The sequence below is a fragment of the Pristis pectinata genome, chromosome 1 (assembly GCF_009764475.1).
Source record: "Pristis pectinata isolate sPriPec2 chromosome 1, sPriPec2.1.pri, whole genome shotgun sequence".
Taxonomy (NCBI): Eukaryota; Metazoa; Chordata; class Chondrichthyes; order Rhinopristiformes; family Pristidae; genus Pristis; species Pristis pectinata.
Genome location: NC_067405.1, coordinates 50,699,116 through 50,714,413, shown reverse-complemented (window position 1 = coordinate 50,714,413; position 15,298 = coordinate 50,699,116). Strand labels below are relative to the sequence as shown.

The 15,298-nt window shown below is 39.4% G+C and overlaps 1 protein-coding gene across 4 annotated transcripts in view; it reads left to right on the top strand.

Annotated features, from left to right (window-relative positions):
- Positions 1 to 15,298, top strand: part of pde1a (phosphodiesterase 1A, calmodulin-dependent) — a 411,318-nt gene that overhangs the window by 348,921 nt on the left and 47,099 nt on the right. For all 4 annotated transcript variants that reach the window (XM_052023509.1, XM_052023506.1, XM_052023516.1 and 1 more), the window contains 6 exons: positions 229 to 369; positions 7,656 to 7,756; positions 9,759 to 9,884; positions 10,669 to 10,770; positions 10,898 to 11,018; positions 12,803 to 12,884. In XM_052023509.1, coding sequence (XP_051879469.1) covers positions 229 to 369; positions 7,656 to 7,756; positions 9,759 to 9,884; positions 10,669 to 10,770; positions 10,898 to 11,018; positions 12,803 to 12,884 — 673 coding nt within the window. The remainder of the gene's footprint in view (positions 1 to 228; positions 370 to 7,655; positions 7,757 to 9,758; positions 9,885 to 10,668; positions 10,771 to 10,897; positions 11,019 to 12,802; positions 12,885 to 15,298) is intronic.

Here is a 15,298-nt window from a genome sequence, read left to right as displayed (position 1 = left end):
ACTATGTTTTCAAACTAATGTTATTTTATTGTTTGCACAAGTTGCTTTATGGGCATTGAATTATTATTGTTCAGCATGTATCTGAGTGACCAACAATGAATCTTAAAAGGCTTTTATTTAACAGTATTTTGTTTTGGAATTTTAACATTTTTAACAATATTTGTAGTTTGTGATTACTTGTACATGCTACCTCACCTCCTAATCTCAAGTAATTTTTTTTACATATAGATCCCTGTATCTTCACTAATGTCTTTTGTTGAAGCCCTGGAGGCAGGTTACAGCAAGTACAAGAATCCTTACCATAACTTAATTCATGCAGCAGATGTGGCCCAAACTGTGCATTATCTAATGCTCCATACTGGCATAATGGTAAGAGCTTAACAGTATAGATTTATTCTCTTTTGCCAGTAGTGTATATTTAAGTTTGTACATGATATTTCAAGATTTTGAGAAACTTTTTTGTCCAATTTGTTCTTGGAAGATAGCCAAAGAATTCAATGTAAAAGCTTTCACATTGCAAGCTATTTTTGCTTTGGCATTGAAACACAACTGTTCTAGGAGGGTGGCATCAAAAGGAACAGAGGCAAATGTCCGGTGGATCTTTGTATTAATTTTTTGATTAGCATGCTGAGTAAAAATGATGGTTGCCAGGATTTAACTTGAAAATACTGTCAAATGGTTATGTTTCAAGAGGAAACAACATTTAAATGTAAAAATTGCAATTTTACCATGGCATCTGTCTAAAGCTGTTTAAAACATTTTCTAAATTGCTATGGCAAAACCATTAAATGCAAATCATTTGTTAGTTATATCCAATATAATGAATGAAACATTGTATAGAATCCTCATTAGATATATAATAGTAATGAATTCCTAAGTTGTTAAAACTTTTATCCCATAGTTAACCACTGAATAGTCTTGGATATGGCACTCCTTCACAACAAATCCTGACATTTGAAGTATTGAAAGCCCTGAGGATTAAGTACATAATGCAGTTTCCCAAGACAACAAACCAGCTTGCAGCCCTCTTCACAGATATCTAGATACCCCATCATAAACTTTTACATTGTAGTAGTAATTACAGAGTACATTTCTGTTTTGTTGCTTCAATTCCCTCCTTCATTGCAGAACTGCTTAAATGAACTCTTACACATTCCTAATGGAAGAACAAAATTTGTAGACATTGCAGCTGAGGGAGGCACCATTTACAAGCGCTATAATTAAGGCTACTAACAATACTACAGCCAAGGGTTTTGAGGCTCATAAAAGGGATTGTGTTACATTGCCTATTTGTTACATTTGGTGTAAACCAGAAAAGATTAATAATAAAATTGAAACCAAAATGTGCTTCTAAAAGAATGCATATATGGTCTAAATATAAGGGAGATAATTATCTGTTCTTTTGTATAAAATGGGGAAAATGTAGCTAATTTATACTGAAATCACTGCAATGATTTATTGACAAGCAAAATGGATGATACGGATCTATGAGAGGAAGCTTCACTATATTGGTTCAAATATATTTATTTTAAGCATGAATAAATTCTGAAAGAAATTAGACACCATCAGGATGTGGAAAGGGTGCAGAGGAGATTTACCAGGATGCTGCCTGGATTGGAGAGTATGGATTATAAGGAGAGACTAAGGGAGCTAGGGCTTTATTCATTGGAGAGAAGGAGAATGAGGGGAGACATGATAGAGGTATACAAAATATTAAGAGGAATAGATAGAGTGGACAGCCAGCACCTCTTACCCAGGGCACTAATGCTCAATACAAGAGGGCATGGCTTTAAGGTAATGGGTGGGAAGTTCAAGGGAGATATCAGAAGGAGGTTTTTCACCCAGAGAGTGGTTGGTACATGGAATGCGCTGCCTGGGGTGGTGGTGGAGGCTGATACGTTGGTCAAGTTCAAGAGATTGTTAGATAAGCATATGGAGGAGTTTAAAATAGAGGGATATGTGGGAGGAAGGGGTTAGATAGTCTTAGGCGTGATTTAAAGGTCGGCACAACATAGTGGGCCGAAGGGCCTGTATTGTGCTGTATTGTTCTATTGTAGTATTTCTCAATTTAATTCAGTGGATAGTTATTGATTGATTAACATTAATAATACATATCTTTTCATTATCAACGTGGAACATGTCAAATGCTGCAAATGAAAATCAGCTGCCAATTCACTAAATTGAAAGTTTCAGAAAGTGACTCTTATTAAATTCTGTAATATATTAGATAATAGTATTGCATATCTTGATGGTCTTATGCTCTGCATTTCTATCCTATAATTCTTTCCTCACGCTTAACATTTCAGTACCCAGTATTTCACTAATTCTTGGTGAACTGGAGTTTTAACCAGTTTCTTTTAAAAATCATACTCACTTCAATAAAGCCAGATTGATTATTCCCCAAGCTTCCTTCAAACACAGACCGATACCCTGACAGAGAATGTAAAGAAGTGTGACATGGCACTTGGCTTCCAAGCACTTTGTGACCTACTGCAGCTATGTTTAACATGTTCTTAACTCTGTTAAATAAAAGTAATATAATTAGTTGAAGGAAGATATTTTATCAGCCTCTTCACTTAAATAATACTTAATTACTTCAAATAAATTGTTTTGTCTTCCATTTAAAATGTTCATGCATTATAATAAACAAGGCTGCTTTTGAGCACAGGCCCAATTTTGTAATAAACAATGCCAGCCAATGAACTGTTGCATTTCATCTTTGGTTTCAAGTCATTTATACATCAGACTCAACATATCGAATGCCTTTACCATAATCCTGAAATGCTTGATAGATGTTTACCCATGCCATTTTGTCACTGCAACTAATTAGATTTTACTGGCAATTTACATTGACAGGTCCCAAAAATGGGCATGGAGTGTGTGATTAACACAAACCTGCTCAGTGTTATGCAGGTAGAAAGCTAACCATGCTACCTGCGAATTATAATGATTGCAACATCCAGTCAATACTAATTGGACTGTTCAATGGCCATACTTTTCGTTAGGTGGCCAGTACTATAGGTGGCTGACATCAAATGGCACTGGCTTTCACTACTTAAAGCTACCTTGCAGTTCTTAAAGATGAGCTGCATTGCAGCTGGACAAGTGCTGGCAAGAAATCTACAAATTATGTTAACCTGGCACATAATGAAGAAGGAAGAACATAGGGAAGCACCTTTAGAACGCAACACTGAAGAAAGTGCAAAATGTCCTGTATCTCTAGGAGCCCACTTGCCCAGCCAGACAGTGACTCAGTAATGGAGGTTGATGCCAGAAGTCCATCTCAGGGACCTGGATGACTTTAATGCACATTGAGGACGTTGAGGATCAGTGAGTGCATCTTCAAATGCTATATCCCTCCAACTACACCACCAGCCTCAGATCCTGTGCAATGCACCACACATCTATAAGTCATCTTCCAACAATCTCTCACTTTCAGGACTTGTAAGTAACATTCATAAATTCCATTCTACCCTCAAACACCAAGGGTTCAAATCCATATCTTATTTAACTATAAGAGATATATCAACCAAAGAAATTGTACAACATTCATAGATGCAATTCCACTTTCTTACAGTACAAGGTTGCACACAAGTGGAGGCATTGGCAGCTAACCAAGGGGGTACAGATGTTGTACACATGTCCAACTCCCAATGGAGAATATGGCATTACCTCTCATTGGGACACTCATTATTCAAGATGGAAAGAGCAGCAGGATGAGAAGCCATTCAAGATCACTCTAACCTGCCAACTAATCCTTCTTCTCAAACCCTGCCTTTCCCTCAATACACACTCCTTTCCAATTTCCAGGCTTCTGATGGTATAAGCTTGCACCACTTGCTTTCTCCCAGGCTCTCCCACCACCATCTTACCCTTGGACATTTTCTATTTTAGACACCAAACATTAGAATCTGGACAGTTAGTGGAGGAATAGCAAGAAGACAGTGAAAGTGAAGACTTACTATCACATGGTTCAAGCACATCCACCAACTCAGATAATGACTCTTTGTAAGGGAGACTTGGAAAGACTTTGGCCCAGGTAGCCTGCAGCCAGACAAGGGGAAAAGGCTACACAGGTGCTGCGTCTCCAGGGAAGTTTTGCTGCAGAGGACTTGGATCTTTAAGGGAGCAGACGACAGTAGGTTGAAGAGAATGTACCCAACTAAAATCTTTGGAGTATTGATATGCTTTCCAGAAATTATGCATTCAATGTCAAAGTGCATGGAGTGATTTGGTACCATATTGACACGGAGTTTGATGAAGTGCTTGGTGCTGATCTTTTCTGGCATGGGCCTCTCTTGGTGCATTTGGGACTGGAATCGTGATGCAGCATCTGACAGCTGATGTCACAGTTTGAAGAAATGTTCAGTGCTGCTGGTGGAAGATCAGCTTGCTGTCTTGCCAGCTCAGTCTGTTGCCATTGTGGCTGTAGATGCTAAATGCATGGTATCTTGGTCCTGCATATCATTCCTCCTAACAGATTGCTAGGTCAATGCTCTGGGGGAGTAACAGTGCCTCTACGGAGCAGGAACTTTCTCACCTTCAGTAGAAGATGCTTTTCCTGCCACTGTGGCTACACACCCAGTGCCATCAGTGTTGTCTGTCAACCTGCCAGGACAAAGCTGCTGTAGCCTGCAGATGGACTTCCTAGAATTGCTCCAATTGTTCTACAGGGCCACCTGCCATCTCCTCAAACAAGAGTTGGCAGCCTTCACCAGCCACATTTGAGCCCCTGAGGAAACATCTTGTAGGAGCAGGGGGATAAGATTTTGATTATAAATCTAATTTGGGATGGATATTTTGTTTATTTTTTATTTTTGCCATGGCAATGTGAACTTAATATGCAATGGCAGAGGCATGGGAATATTGGTCAGTGGGGAATAGGATTGTGGTTTCAGAGAAAGAATTTGGATGAGTTGTTTGTGGACAGACATGGCAGGAAAGAGCTGCCCAAGATGTTTGTTCCTCTTCCACCTCCTATTCTTCTTCCTGCCTCTCAGCTGCTTGCCATGTAGCTAGTAGCTAAGACTTTGCCCTCACAACAGTAAATCTGTGCAGCATACAGGAGATCAGCATGTACTTTGACATTGGCTCTGCCCAGACCGGTCCACAGGGAGGAAGCATTATTTTAGCACACAACGTCTGTGCCCTCACACATTGTGTTTGCATAACGTGCTTGCACTTCCAACTAGCATTAAGGAGTTATGATGTCAAATGATAGCTCCTGTCAATAGCTACCTCTCAGTTTGGCATCATGTCTTTATTGTAGATCACACAATGGACTGCTGGAGAATGAAATTATTGTGACCGCAGCTAGGATACCAGGCACTGCCTTGCATGATTGGCTGCCTGTGATTGTAAACCAGCTGCACCCTGTGAGAGTAAATCTCTCTTGGTTTTTTCATAGGCCAGAGTGGATGTGCTGTGTGTGTATACAGTTACGAGTTCACTGCAGCACAGGGACATCTGTAGTCTAAGCAAAGGCACAAGCCCAAGATGCTTGCAGGTCATTAATAAGAGAGAATGAAACGTTGGCTTACTTACTTTGAACTGAGAGGGTCAGTGAACTCTTTTACACAACAGTAGATAACACACTGAGTTATATCTTTAGCATCAGCCTTAAAGGAGCTAAATGCATAAAAATTCATTGCCGTGATCATCTTGACATCTATTGACAATGTGGTATTCATACATTTTGAAGTTGCATTGTTGTAGTTATCAGTTTTCCATTTTGTTCCTCTCTGAGGTTCAGGCAGAAGAATCAGTCTCTGAGGACCTTGGGCAGATATGTCTCTTGCTGAAAACCTTGCACTTCCTTAGCACCTTCACTCTCTTTTAACTGATTGACCTCTCTATGTCATTCCTACTCATTCTCTTGGTTATGTTGTTTTCCAAAGATATTGCCTGTTAATGCAGCCCTTTCCAGCAGCAACAGATTTACCTTTTTTTTTGTGCACTATTTATTTATTTTTTTAATTTATAGATTTTTATGTCTTGCACTGTAATGCGGCCACAAAACAACAAATTTTGCGCCATATGTCAGTGGTAATAAATCTGATTCTGATTCTGAGCCTTGAAGTCTGTAAAAAGCTACATAAGTGACTGTCTCAACACACTCTATACTCTTTAACATTTTGAACCAGGCAGAAGAAATAAACCAATTAATTATTACACAGATCCTGATGCAGGGTTTCAACCTGAAACATCGACAATTCCTTTCCCCCCACAGATGCTGCTTGACCTACTGAGTTCTTCCAGCAGATTGTTTGTCACACTAACCATTGCACAGTTGCTATAAATAGTATTGGTTTGGGTGAGGTGAGAGTGGGGATCCCTCATTTCTGTGTGGGTAAGAGCACTGAACTCAGAAGTAGCAATGGTGTCATTAAATAGGTGTGGAATACTTGCTAACATCACAATCTGCTTACTTTGCATCCTTCCAGTTAACATTTGGTGCCGGTATCATGTTCATCAGTAAATCGTCCAGCATGACTCACCCCACAAATGTACCTGTACGCACAAACAGCACTCACAATGCTCAATCAACAGGAGCTACAGATCTATCAGCAATTTTTTAAATGTTTTTTTCTTTTCATAGCTATTTGTGTCAAAGCTAATCAGTACTTTTTTCATAATAATTTTTCCAAGTTAAACTGTTGGGAAAGATATTGTGACCACTGTTTATATTAATTCAGATCAAGACAGTCTGTCTGCCATGAGGCATTTAGACATCCATTCTATTTCCTCAGAAGATAGAAATTATCAAGCAGAACAGGGATTTTTAATTTATGAATCATTAAACCGTGTAAGGCTGAACATTCTCCAGATTGACAGTCCAGCACAGAACTCCAATGTTGGCTTCTGGGGGCAAAGATTTGGATTCATCCAAAGAAACAAAGACTATTTACATAATTCCCTAGAGATCCTTCAACCTCTCTCTCAATGCAAGGACAGCACAATGGCATGGCTAATAGAGCTGCTGCCTCACAGCTCCAAAAACCTAGGTTCAAACCTGACCTCGATGTTGACTGTGTGGAGTTTGCACTTTCTTCCCATGATCAACTGGGTTTCCCCTGAGTGCTTCAGTTTCTTCCAATGTCCCTAAGATGTGCAGTTTGGTAGGTTAATTGGCCTTACTGTGCAGGTGAATGGTAGAATCCAGGGGGAATTAATGAGAATGTAGGGAGAATAAAAATGGTATTGGTGTGGATGGGTGCTTGATTGTTAGCATAGGCTCAGTTGGATGACGGGCCTGTTTCCATGCTGTATGACTTCATGAACAATTCAAGTCCTCCTGAGCAACGCTTTTTGCTGGAGCACAATCGCAGTGAAAGGGAGAAGCACAGTGCAGGAATAGATAAGGGCAGTTTTTGTTTAAATGTTATTTGCAGTCTCTTACTCATTCCAAATGAGATCTCTGCCGAACCGGTGCTACTCGAGCAACTCATTGGCATTGAGGGATGGCACCTCATTTAATGGGTTTGATGAACTACTTGTCTTGTGGCAACCAGCCCAATTTGTGCACTGCGACACGTTGGGTATTTCAAGCAGCTTTGAAGCCCTTATGTCTGATATCCAATTAATCATGTCACATCTTCATATCAGAGTTAAGTAAATCAAAGGCATTTTCCCAAATTATAACCTTTCTGTTACAGCACTGGTTTACAGAACTGGATATTCTAGCCATGCTCTTTGCTGCTGCCATTCATGACTATGAGCATACAGGGACCACAAATAACTTCCACATTCAAACCAGGTAGGAAGCAATGTTGCAGAGTGACAGGAATAAAACTTACTTGTGAATTTCTTAAGATTATATGGCACTGTACTTTACTAAAATGCTTCTCAGTGTGTGGATCTTTGCAGTAAAAATGTATAAATTTCTACGTTGATTAATTGGGTGACAGCAGGTGGAGGTTTGAAATCTTTTCTTGCTGGTGGTGTGAAGTGGAGAGTCGTGCTAAGTGGGTGGAATTGCTCTGGCTGCCTTTTACAGAGTGGTTGACATTGAGATCAAACAAATAGATTATTGGGTGAAGGATCCAGTTCAATATCACCTTCTCTGCACTCCCACTCCAGAAACATTTCTACCACAAAGCCTTCAACAATCAGAGCTCATGTTACATGAGAGAATACTACATTTTGAGGTCCATTTTTTAGGCTCATTTTTCAACAATGAGCTGTGCAGCTTTTATCGACATTTTGTTTCCTTTTGGCCACGTTAAAGGTTTATGAGATGTTCTTCTGGAGATCTGCAAGAGTAACAAATATCTTGACATTTTTCATGAATGGACATCTTAAGGAATAGGGGTTTTTTTTCAAAATGAAATAAATCTGCACCTCTGTCTGGAATTTCTAGTCAAGAATTTGGGTCCAGTCCCAACAAAGCAGCTGGCAGAAGTTAAAGAAAATTTCCTGTTACAGATGAGTTGGAGGCACCAGGTGCATTGGAACAGCCGGCATGCTGCATTTTTATGCAATGATGTTTTGAAAAAGGAGATCTCAAAGACATGTTAGTTCCCTGCTTGCGTATGGAAATAGATAAATACCTTTACTGTATGGCAGGTGGTGCACTCCTGTCACAGAATGGACGTGTGTACATCAACCAATGTATTGGACCCTAACGTGCATCATGGGTTCATATTACTGTCTGCTTACAAAGTTCCTTTAACTATTTCCAGATTAAGTGTTATTACATCTCTTATTAACGTATTATTCATTTGTTTCTGAGGGGCTCATAATACATTGTTGGACATTCTATGTGCAGATGCATGTTTTGTTTCTATTTCACCTATTAGTACAGTGTACTTTCCAATAGACATCATAAGAAATTCCTAGTAACAAAATAACAATAAGAAGATCTTGTGGTGGTTCTCCATCCTACCCCAGCTTTGCTTGCTGCCACCTCCTCCTCTTTCACTGAGAAATGCTGCTGGTGCCCAGCAAGTAGCCAACAGCTCTTCATTGTTCCCCTGATGGCATTTCTGGTCAATCATAAGTAACACACATCAAAAATCTTCAAATGAGCTGACTCTGCATTGGTGGAGATGACCATCACATTAACACTCAGACCTTTATTTTAGCTGGTGCTTTAGAGGAAGTCGGCTAATTTCAGTTTTGCCCACGTATCATCTTGCCTAATTAGTAGTTTTGTTGAGGACACAAGCAGCCAGGGTTTGAGGGGAGAGAAGATACTTATTCCATTAGTCAAGGATCAATTTAAATCATGTGGTAATTCACCATTTTGACTGTCTGCTGTGAGATATGACCAGTCCAAATATTACATCTGTTCTTATTTAGTGACTAAAAAACTTAACAAAAGAAAGATAATGAAATTTATTGAACTGTTCCACTTTAATCAATATTTATTTACGCTACCTGCTTATGTTGTAGACAATCTGTTAAGATCCTACTAAGTTCCTAGAAATAGCCAGCCTGACACTAGAAAGTCTTCCAGAAGGCTTTATTTTAATAACATATCTTAATATTTTGATTTCAACATTATAGTACATTATGTTAAATTATAATCACAGCATATTTAACAGACATTTCTCTCTGAGTTACTCCGGTAGAAGTTCTAACTCCATAGTTTTAACTTAAATGAATCAGTTCTTCCGCTAAAATAATAAAACAAGGACATTCTCTTAATTACCACATGGCATAATTTTAGTATCTGTTTATTGTCAGTTTTTTTTTTGTTTTTTTCACCCAGAACAAAATATTTAATATAAATTATATGTTATTTCATTTATTAACAGATCAGGTGTAGCTATTTTGTACAATGATCGATCTGTTCTTGAAAACTATCATGTGAGTGCTGCCTACCGATTGATGCAAGAAGAGGAAATGAATATCATGTGCAATTTATCGAAAGATGATTGGAGGTAGGATGAGATTGTTTGAGAATAAACACTTCCTTAAGAGGATATATTTCTAATATATCATTCCATATGAAACTTTCTGAGACATTTGACAAGCCATGGTATAAATCCAAGTCTCTTTACTTTTGGTGTTAACATAAATTTGCTGTTACATTGAATTACCAGGCAGTCTTAAGACAATGTGCACAGCTGAAAGAAAGCAGAGCAATAGTTTGCTTATGAGCATTAAGCATTGGGAGATGTTATTTACAAAAACATTCCATGATTTGGGCAGGAGTGTTGGGTGCCATTTAAAAGACTGCTTGAAAGTTAATTACTATGGTCAAATAGCTGAAGAAGGTCCCCGCCAAATTTTCAAATACACATCTGCTTGCATTTACACCAGAATCAGAAAACCTCCCACATAAGCTTTGTGCTTACTTAGATTCTGATGCGATAGACATTGGTGCCATCCAAGGGTTAAAGGGTGATCGCTCCACAGCATCATTCTAACTAAATGACCAAAATAGCAGAAAAGTCACATTCTTAAACTTAATAACAAGAATTAACCCTGAATGCCTTTGGCTTTAATAAGAATATTCAGACATGCTGGCATGTCAGCTGTTGAGCTGTACCTCAGGGTTGACATGCTGTAAGTCATGGGAACTTTAGAAGTTCAGCACCTTTTTATATATTTTTCCATTCTTTTTATTCTAGACATGGAAAGAAAGCTAGATGCCAGATCTATTCTTGTATTTAACATTATCAGCTACTCATAGCATCACGTCATGTTTTATAAATCAAACAGGGATCTGCGTTCTCTGGTGATAGAAATGGTTTTATCGACCGACATGTCTTGTCATTTCCAACAAATCAAGTCCATGAGAAATACTTTGCAGCAGCCTGAAGGGTGAGACAATCTCCTTTTCTTGACGATTTCTTTCAAAAACAGGAAACTTATAATCATGTCATACGCAATACGGTTTACTCACAATCCTTCAATGCAACAACTCAGATACATGCCCTTGATTTTTCAGGACTGACAAAGCTAAAGTCATGTCATTAATGCTGCATGCTGCAGATATAAGTCATCCTGCAAAATCCTGGCAACAGCACTACCGCTGGACAATGACATTGATGGAAGAATTCTTTAGACAGGTAAAGGGTTTGATGTACTGTGAAGCAGTACATGTATAAGAACATCTTTTATTCAGTAAGTTTTGTATTTATAGAAACAGTGTTATATCAAGCCAGTGCCTTGTCACAGGAATATCATACATCATTTAATGAGAAATTTACTATTCATTGTCAGATCCCATGCAAAGATCCCAATGCACCTTTGAGATACCCATGGTACAGTTCTCCCATACCCCAACCTGTCCTAACTCAACAACACAGTGAGTCACATAATTTCCTGCTTGTCATGATTCGTGATCTGTCAGTGAAGACTGGCTCAACACTTGCAAACCCCAATCAAATGTAAATGAAGCTTGGCCCTCAAACTGCTTGGGCATGACACCAAAGAATATTGAGGAGGATGGTGCGATTGGCCAGTGTCTACCCAAGGTTAAAGTTTCATTATGTAATTTACCTGTCTTGTGAGCAGATATGTGGTCTAATATTAAGTTTGCTCTGCATTTTCAGCATGCAACACAATTTAATAATCATTGACCAGGAGGTGTACATTACATAGATGCATTTTCTGAACTAGGCAGCAATAACTCACGGGACAAGTAGCATTGTTGAATGGTGACATGAGATATAAGATAAGATATCTTTATTAGTCACACGTACATTGAAACACACAGTGAAACACATCTTTTGCGTAGTATTCTGGGGGCAGCCCGCAAGTGTCGCCACGCTCCTGGCGCCAACATAGCGTGCCCACAACCTCCTAACCTGTACATCTTTGGAATGTGGGAGGAAACCAGAGCAGCCGGAGGAAACCCAGTGTCTTTGTCATTCTTAACGCCATGCTTAGTGCCAGGCATTAAAATAAGCAGGGCTCATGCTCTACGTGCATTGTTAGTCCATCTGGAATTAATGATTAAAACTACCACTTAGGGATACTTAAAAGGTTTGTACTCTTAAATTTAAAAAAAGAATATTAATTTTGATTTTAAATTCCTATTTCTTTTTAATGTTAGGACTAATAGTATATATTAGATTTTGCAATTGGTCCTGCAGAACAAGGTGTTAAGATGGAGGGTGATGATGTAATATTTTGTGATGGTGGCAGTGATCAATATGAATCAAGGTTGCACATGCTTGAAAGGTAAATCAGCAACCTTTGCTCTGTACTTTCTGGATCACTGACTAATTAAAAGTTTACTTTTACTCTCTACTCATAAGTAAAAGGAAGACATCCTCACTTTAAATCGCCATCAACTTTTTATTTATTCAAGCAGTAACTGCAAGAAAGTAACAATTTTTTAAAATTCTGATCTGTTCTGATGGCTGAATATTGCATGTAGTAGTTATCCAGTCAAAACTAGATGAAAGCACAGCAGCTAACAAATCTCATTTAATCTCCTCAATGCACAGTGCAGCGGGAAGAGAAAATTGAAAGAATAACCCAGTGCTTTAGACTATTATTTTATTGTGACCTGCATCTTTTCACTGGGTAGACTTTCTTACCCTTAATTTTTTTTTATGTTACTGATCAGCTGTGAGCTGAATATATCACTCCTGTTCCTATTGCTAAATCCTGTTTAATCTTGCTGAGTATATGCTGTTCTTTTGAGAAGGGCAAGTTAATCAAATTGGAGACACTATGGCTTCAGTGCTTAATGCGCAGGAGATAATGAACATTCTACGTTTCTCACCCCTCAGACCCACAGAATATACATGTAGATCTGCACGTGCGTTATCTGTTAATTTAAAATATATATATAATTAGGTTGTTTTGCACATAATGTTTTCTTTCATTATTTGCTCTGCAGGGTGACAGTGAGGCAGACTTAGGTTTACCGTTTTCTCCACTTTGTGATCGAAAATCCACAATGGTAGCGCAGTCTCAGATTGGTAAGTGTCTGCACTCATGCCATCTGGGAACATGGCTGTGAAAAGACAGTTTCAATTTATTCTACTTTTCAGTTGGGTGACCATTTCAAAGGTGCTTGGTGTTTGTGCCAAGTGCATTTTTGCCCAGATGTGGAAGAACCAAGAACTCCCTCATTCCCCTTCCACTGCTGTAACTTTGGTAAAGACTGTCAAACGCAATGTCTACAATGTCATCCAATATCAGTGTTCCTTCTGCCCCCCACCACCTCCCTTCCCCCCACCCCCCCCCCCCGGATGTTTCTACCTGATGCGTCATCCCTCCCTCCCTGTCTCCGTCTCCCCTGCTCCCCTGCCCCCCTGCCCTTCCAGCTGCCTTATGCCAAAGGGTTCTCAATACAACCGCCAATGCTTCAGTCCAGCCAGGAGGCAGGGATCAATAATGTTCGTCGTGTTCAGCTGTTAAATTCTTATTAAGGAAAACCCCTACTTTCCGTTTCCTTGAGGGCCAAAGAGCTTTCCAACTGACTGCTACACCCCTTCTTTCCTCCTCTGATCCTCCCAGGATCTTCAAGCTTGCATTGTGACCAACATTTATGTTTGTAAGCAGGATTTCTGTTCCACTTCTGATAAAGTTACAGACTGGGAGCATCTCTGAGGAACATTCCAGCCCATATTGTATATGCCACAGCACTTAACCTGTGCCCTATTGAAATGTCCTATGGGCAGATGCAAGTTGGTAGCTGATTTAAAGTCTCTTGGAACCGAAGAGACTCACTCAGGAGATAACTCAGCAACTGCCTGCACACTAACTTTGCTGTGTCACTGCCTTGTCCAGTAGCTGTCTGATGCACGTAGTTATTTGAGTGGTGGAGAAGATGCAGGTTGTGGAAGGGAAGGGGTTTCAAATGTTGCATTCGCCTGACGAGAAACATTTTTGTCTGCAGCTGACTCCATCAATGCCACCAGTGATGCACATCACCTTAAACTCTTCCGCCTCTGCGCAGTGCCACAGCTGACAGAGCCACTGCCTGGCACTGCCAGAGTCATGGGTTCAATCCTGATCTCAGGTGTTGTCTGTGTGGAGTTTGCACATTCTCCCTGTGGTAGTGTGGGTTTCTTTTGTATGTTCCATTTTCTTCCCACATCCCAAAATGTGCAGGTTAGTAGATTAATTAGTAATTACCCCTAGTGTGTAGATGAGTGGTAGAAACTGGGAGGAGTTGATGAGGATGTGTGGAGGATAAAATACAATGGGATTAATGAAGGTTTAGTGTAAATTAGTGTCGTGGTTGATGGTTAGTGTGGCCTCGCTGGGCCGAAGGGCCCGTTTCCATGCTATATTTTTCTATGACCCTCTGATTCTGACCTTTTAGCTGCCAGGAGGAAAGTAAGTCCTTGCAGAAACACTCTTGATGAAGAAGTTGAATGAGACAGCAACCTGGGGAATGGAGTTCAAGGACTGCATTTCAGCTATGGGAGGAAAAGCTATTTCTCATAATCCGAAGGCAAGGAGACTGAGGCTGATGTCTAAAGAGGTGTCATGTGCTATGTGGTGAATTATCATTTCAGATAAACAGTGTTTTGCAGCTGCACAGATGTGGGAAGTGATCCTCTCCTCAGTCAATGAGCTTCACCCAGTATTTTCTCCAAGACAATAGAGAATTCATAATTGCATCTTTTAACAGTTTTTTAAGGCTAAGATTACAGGTCTGATTTCCATTGTGTATTTTCTCCCTCCCCTGTTAGTTGTCGTTTTGTACTACAAGTAGCAACTAATGCTAAAATATTGAAAGTTTAAAGTGAACTGCCTAGATTTTGTGACCAGTGGCATAGTCTAAGTGCTTGCTACTGACTGTCAAGAAAGCTGTGCAAAAAGACCCGGAGATATCTGTGCCGTGGTCATCCATGCTCCTGACTTCTGTTCATGTCAGGGGTCAGTTAAGGGGGATTCCTGGTATTCAGCAACATCTCCCTCTGGTTGAGGGGCCAAACCTATTGAAGACTTCTTACTTGCACCAATACTGGACAGGGGAAGAACAATTTTTAATGTATTTTAAACATTAAAGAGCATAAAATAAAGACTGAACATGCATGTAAAATTAAGGTAGGAACTGAAATACTGTAAGCTTTTTAAACGATAGAAAAGTATTCTTCGTTATTTAAAATCCCATTACATTTTAAAATGCTCGTCTGAGGTAATGATAATAAGTATAAAATCAGTTTTATTTTTAAGCCAAAGGGTTTTAATACCATACTAGGTAATATAATATCAATAATTACTGCTTAATATGGTATTAAACATAATTACACCACATCTAGCTAAGTAAAACATTTTCAGGCTATTTTACAGTGAAGCAAACTCATAAATACTGAAACTTTCATCAATTCACTGATTTCTGGAAAGTGTGCTGGAGAAGACTGCAAAACAGCATAGC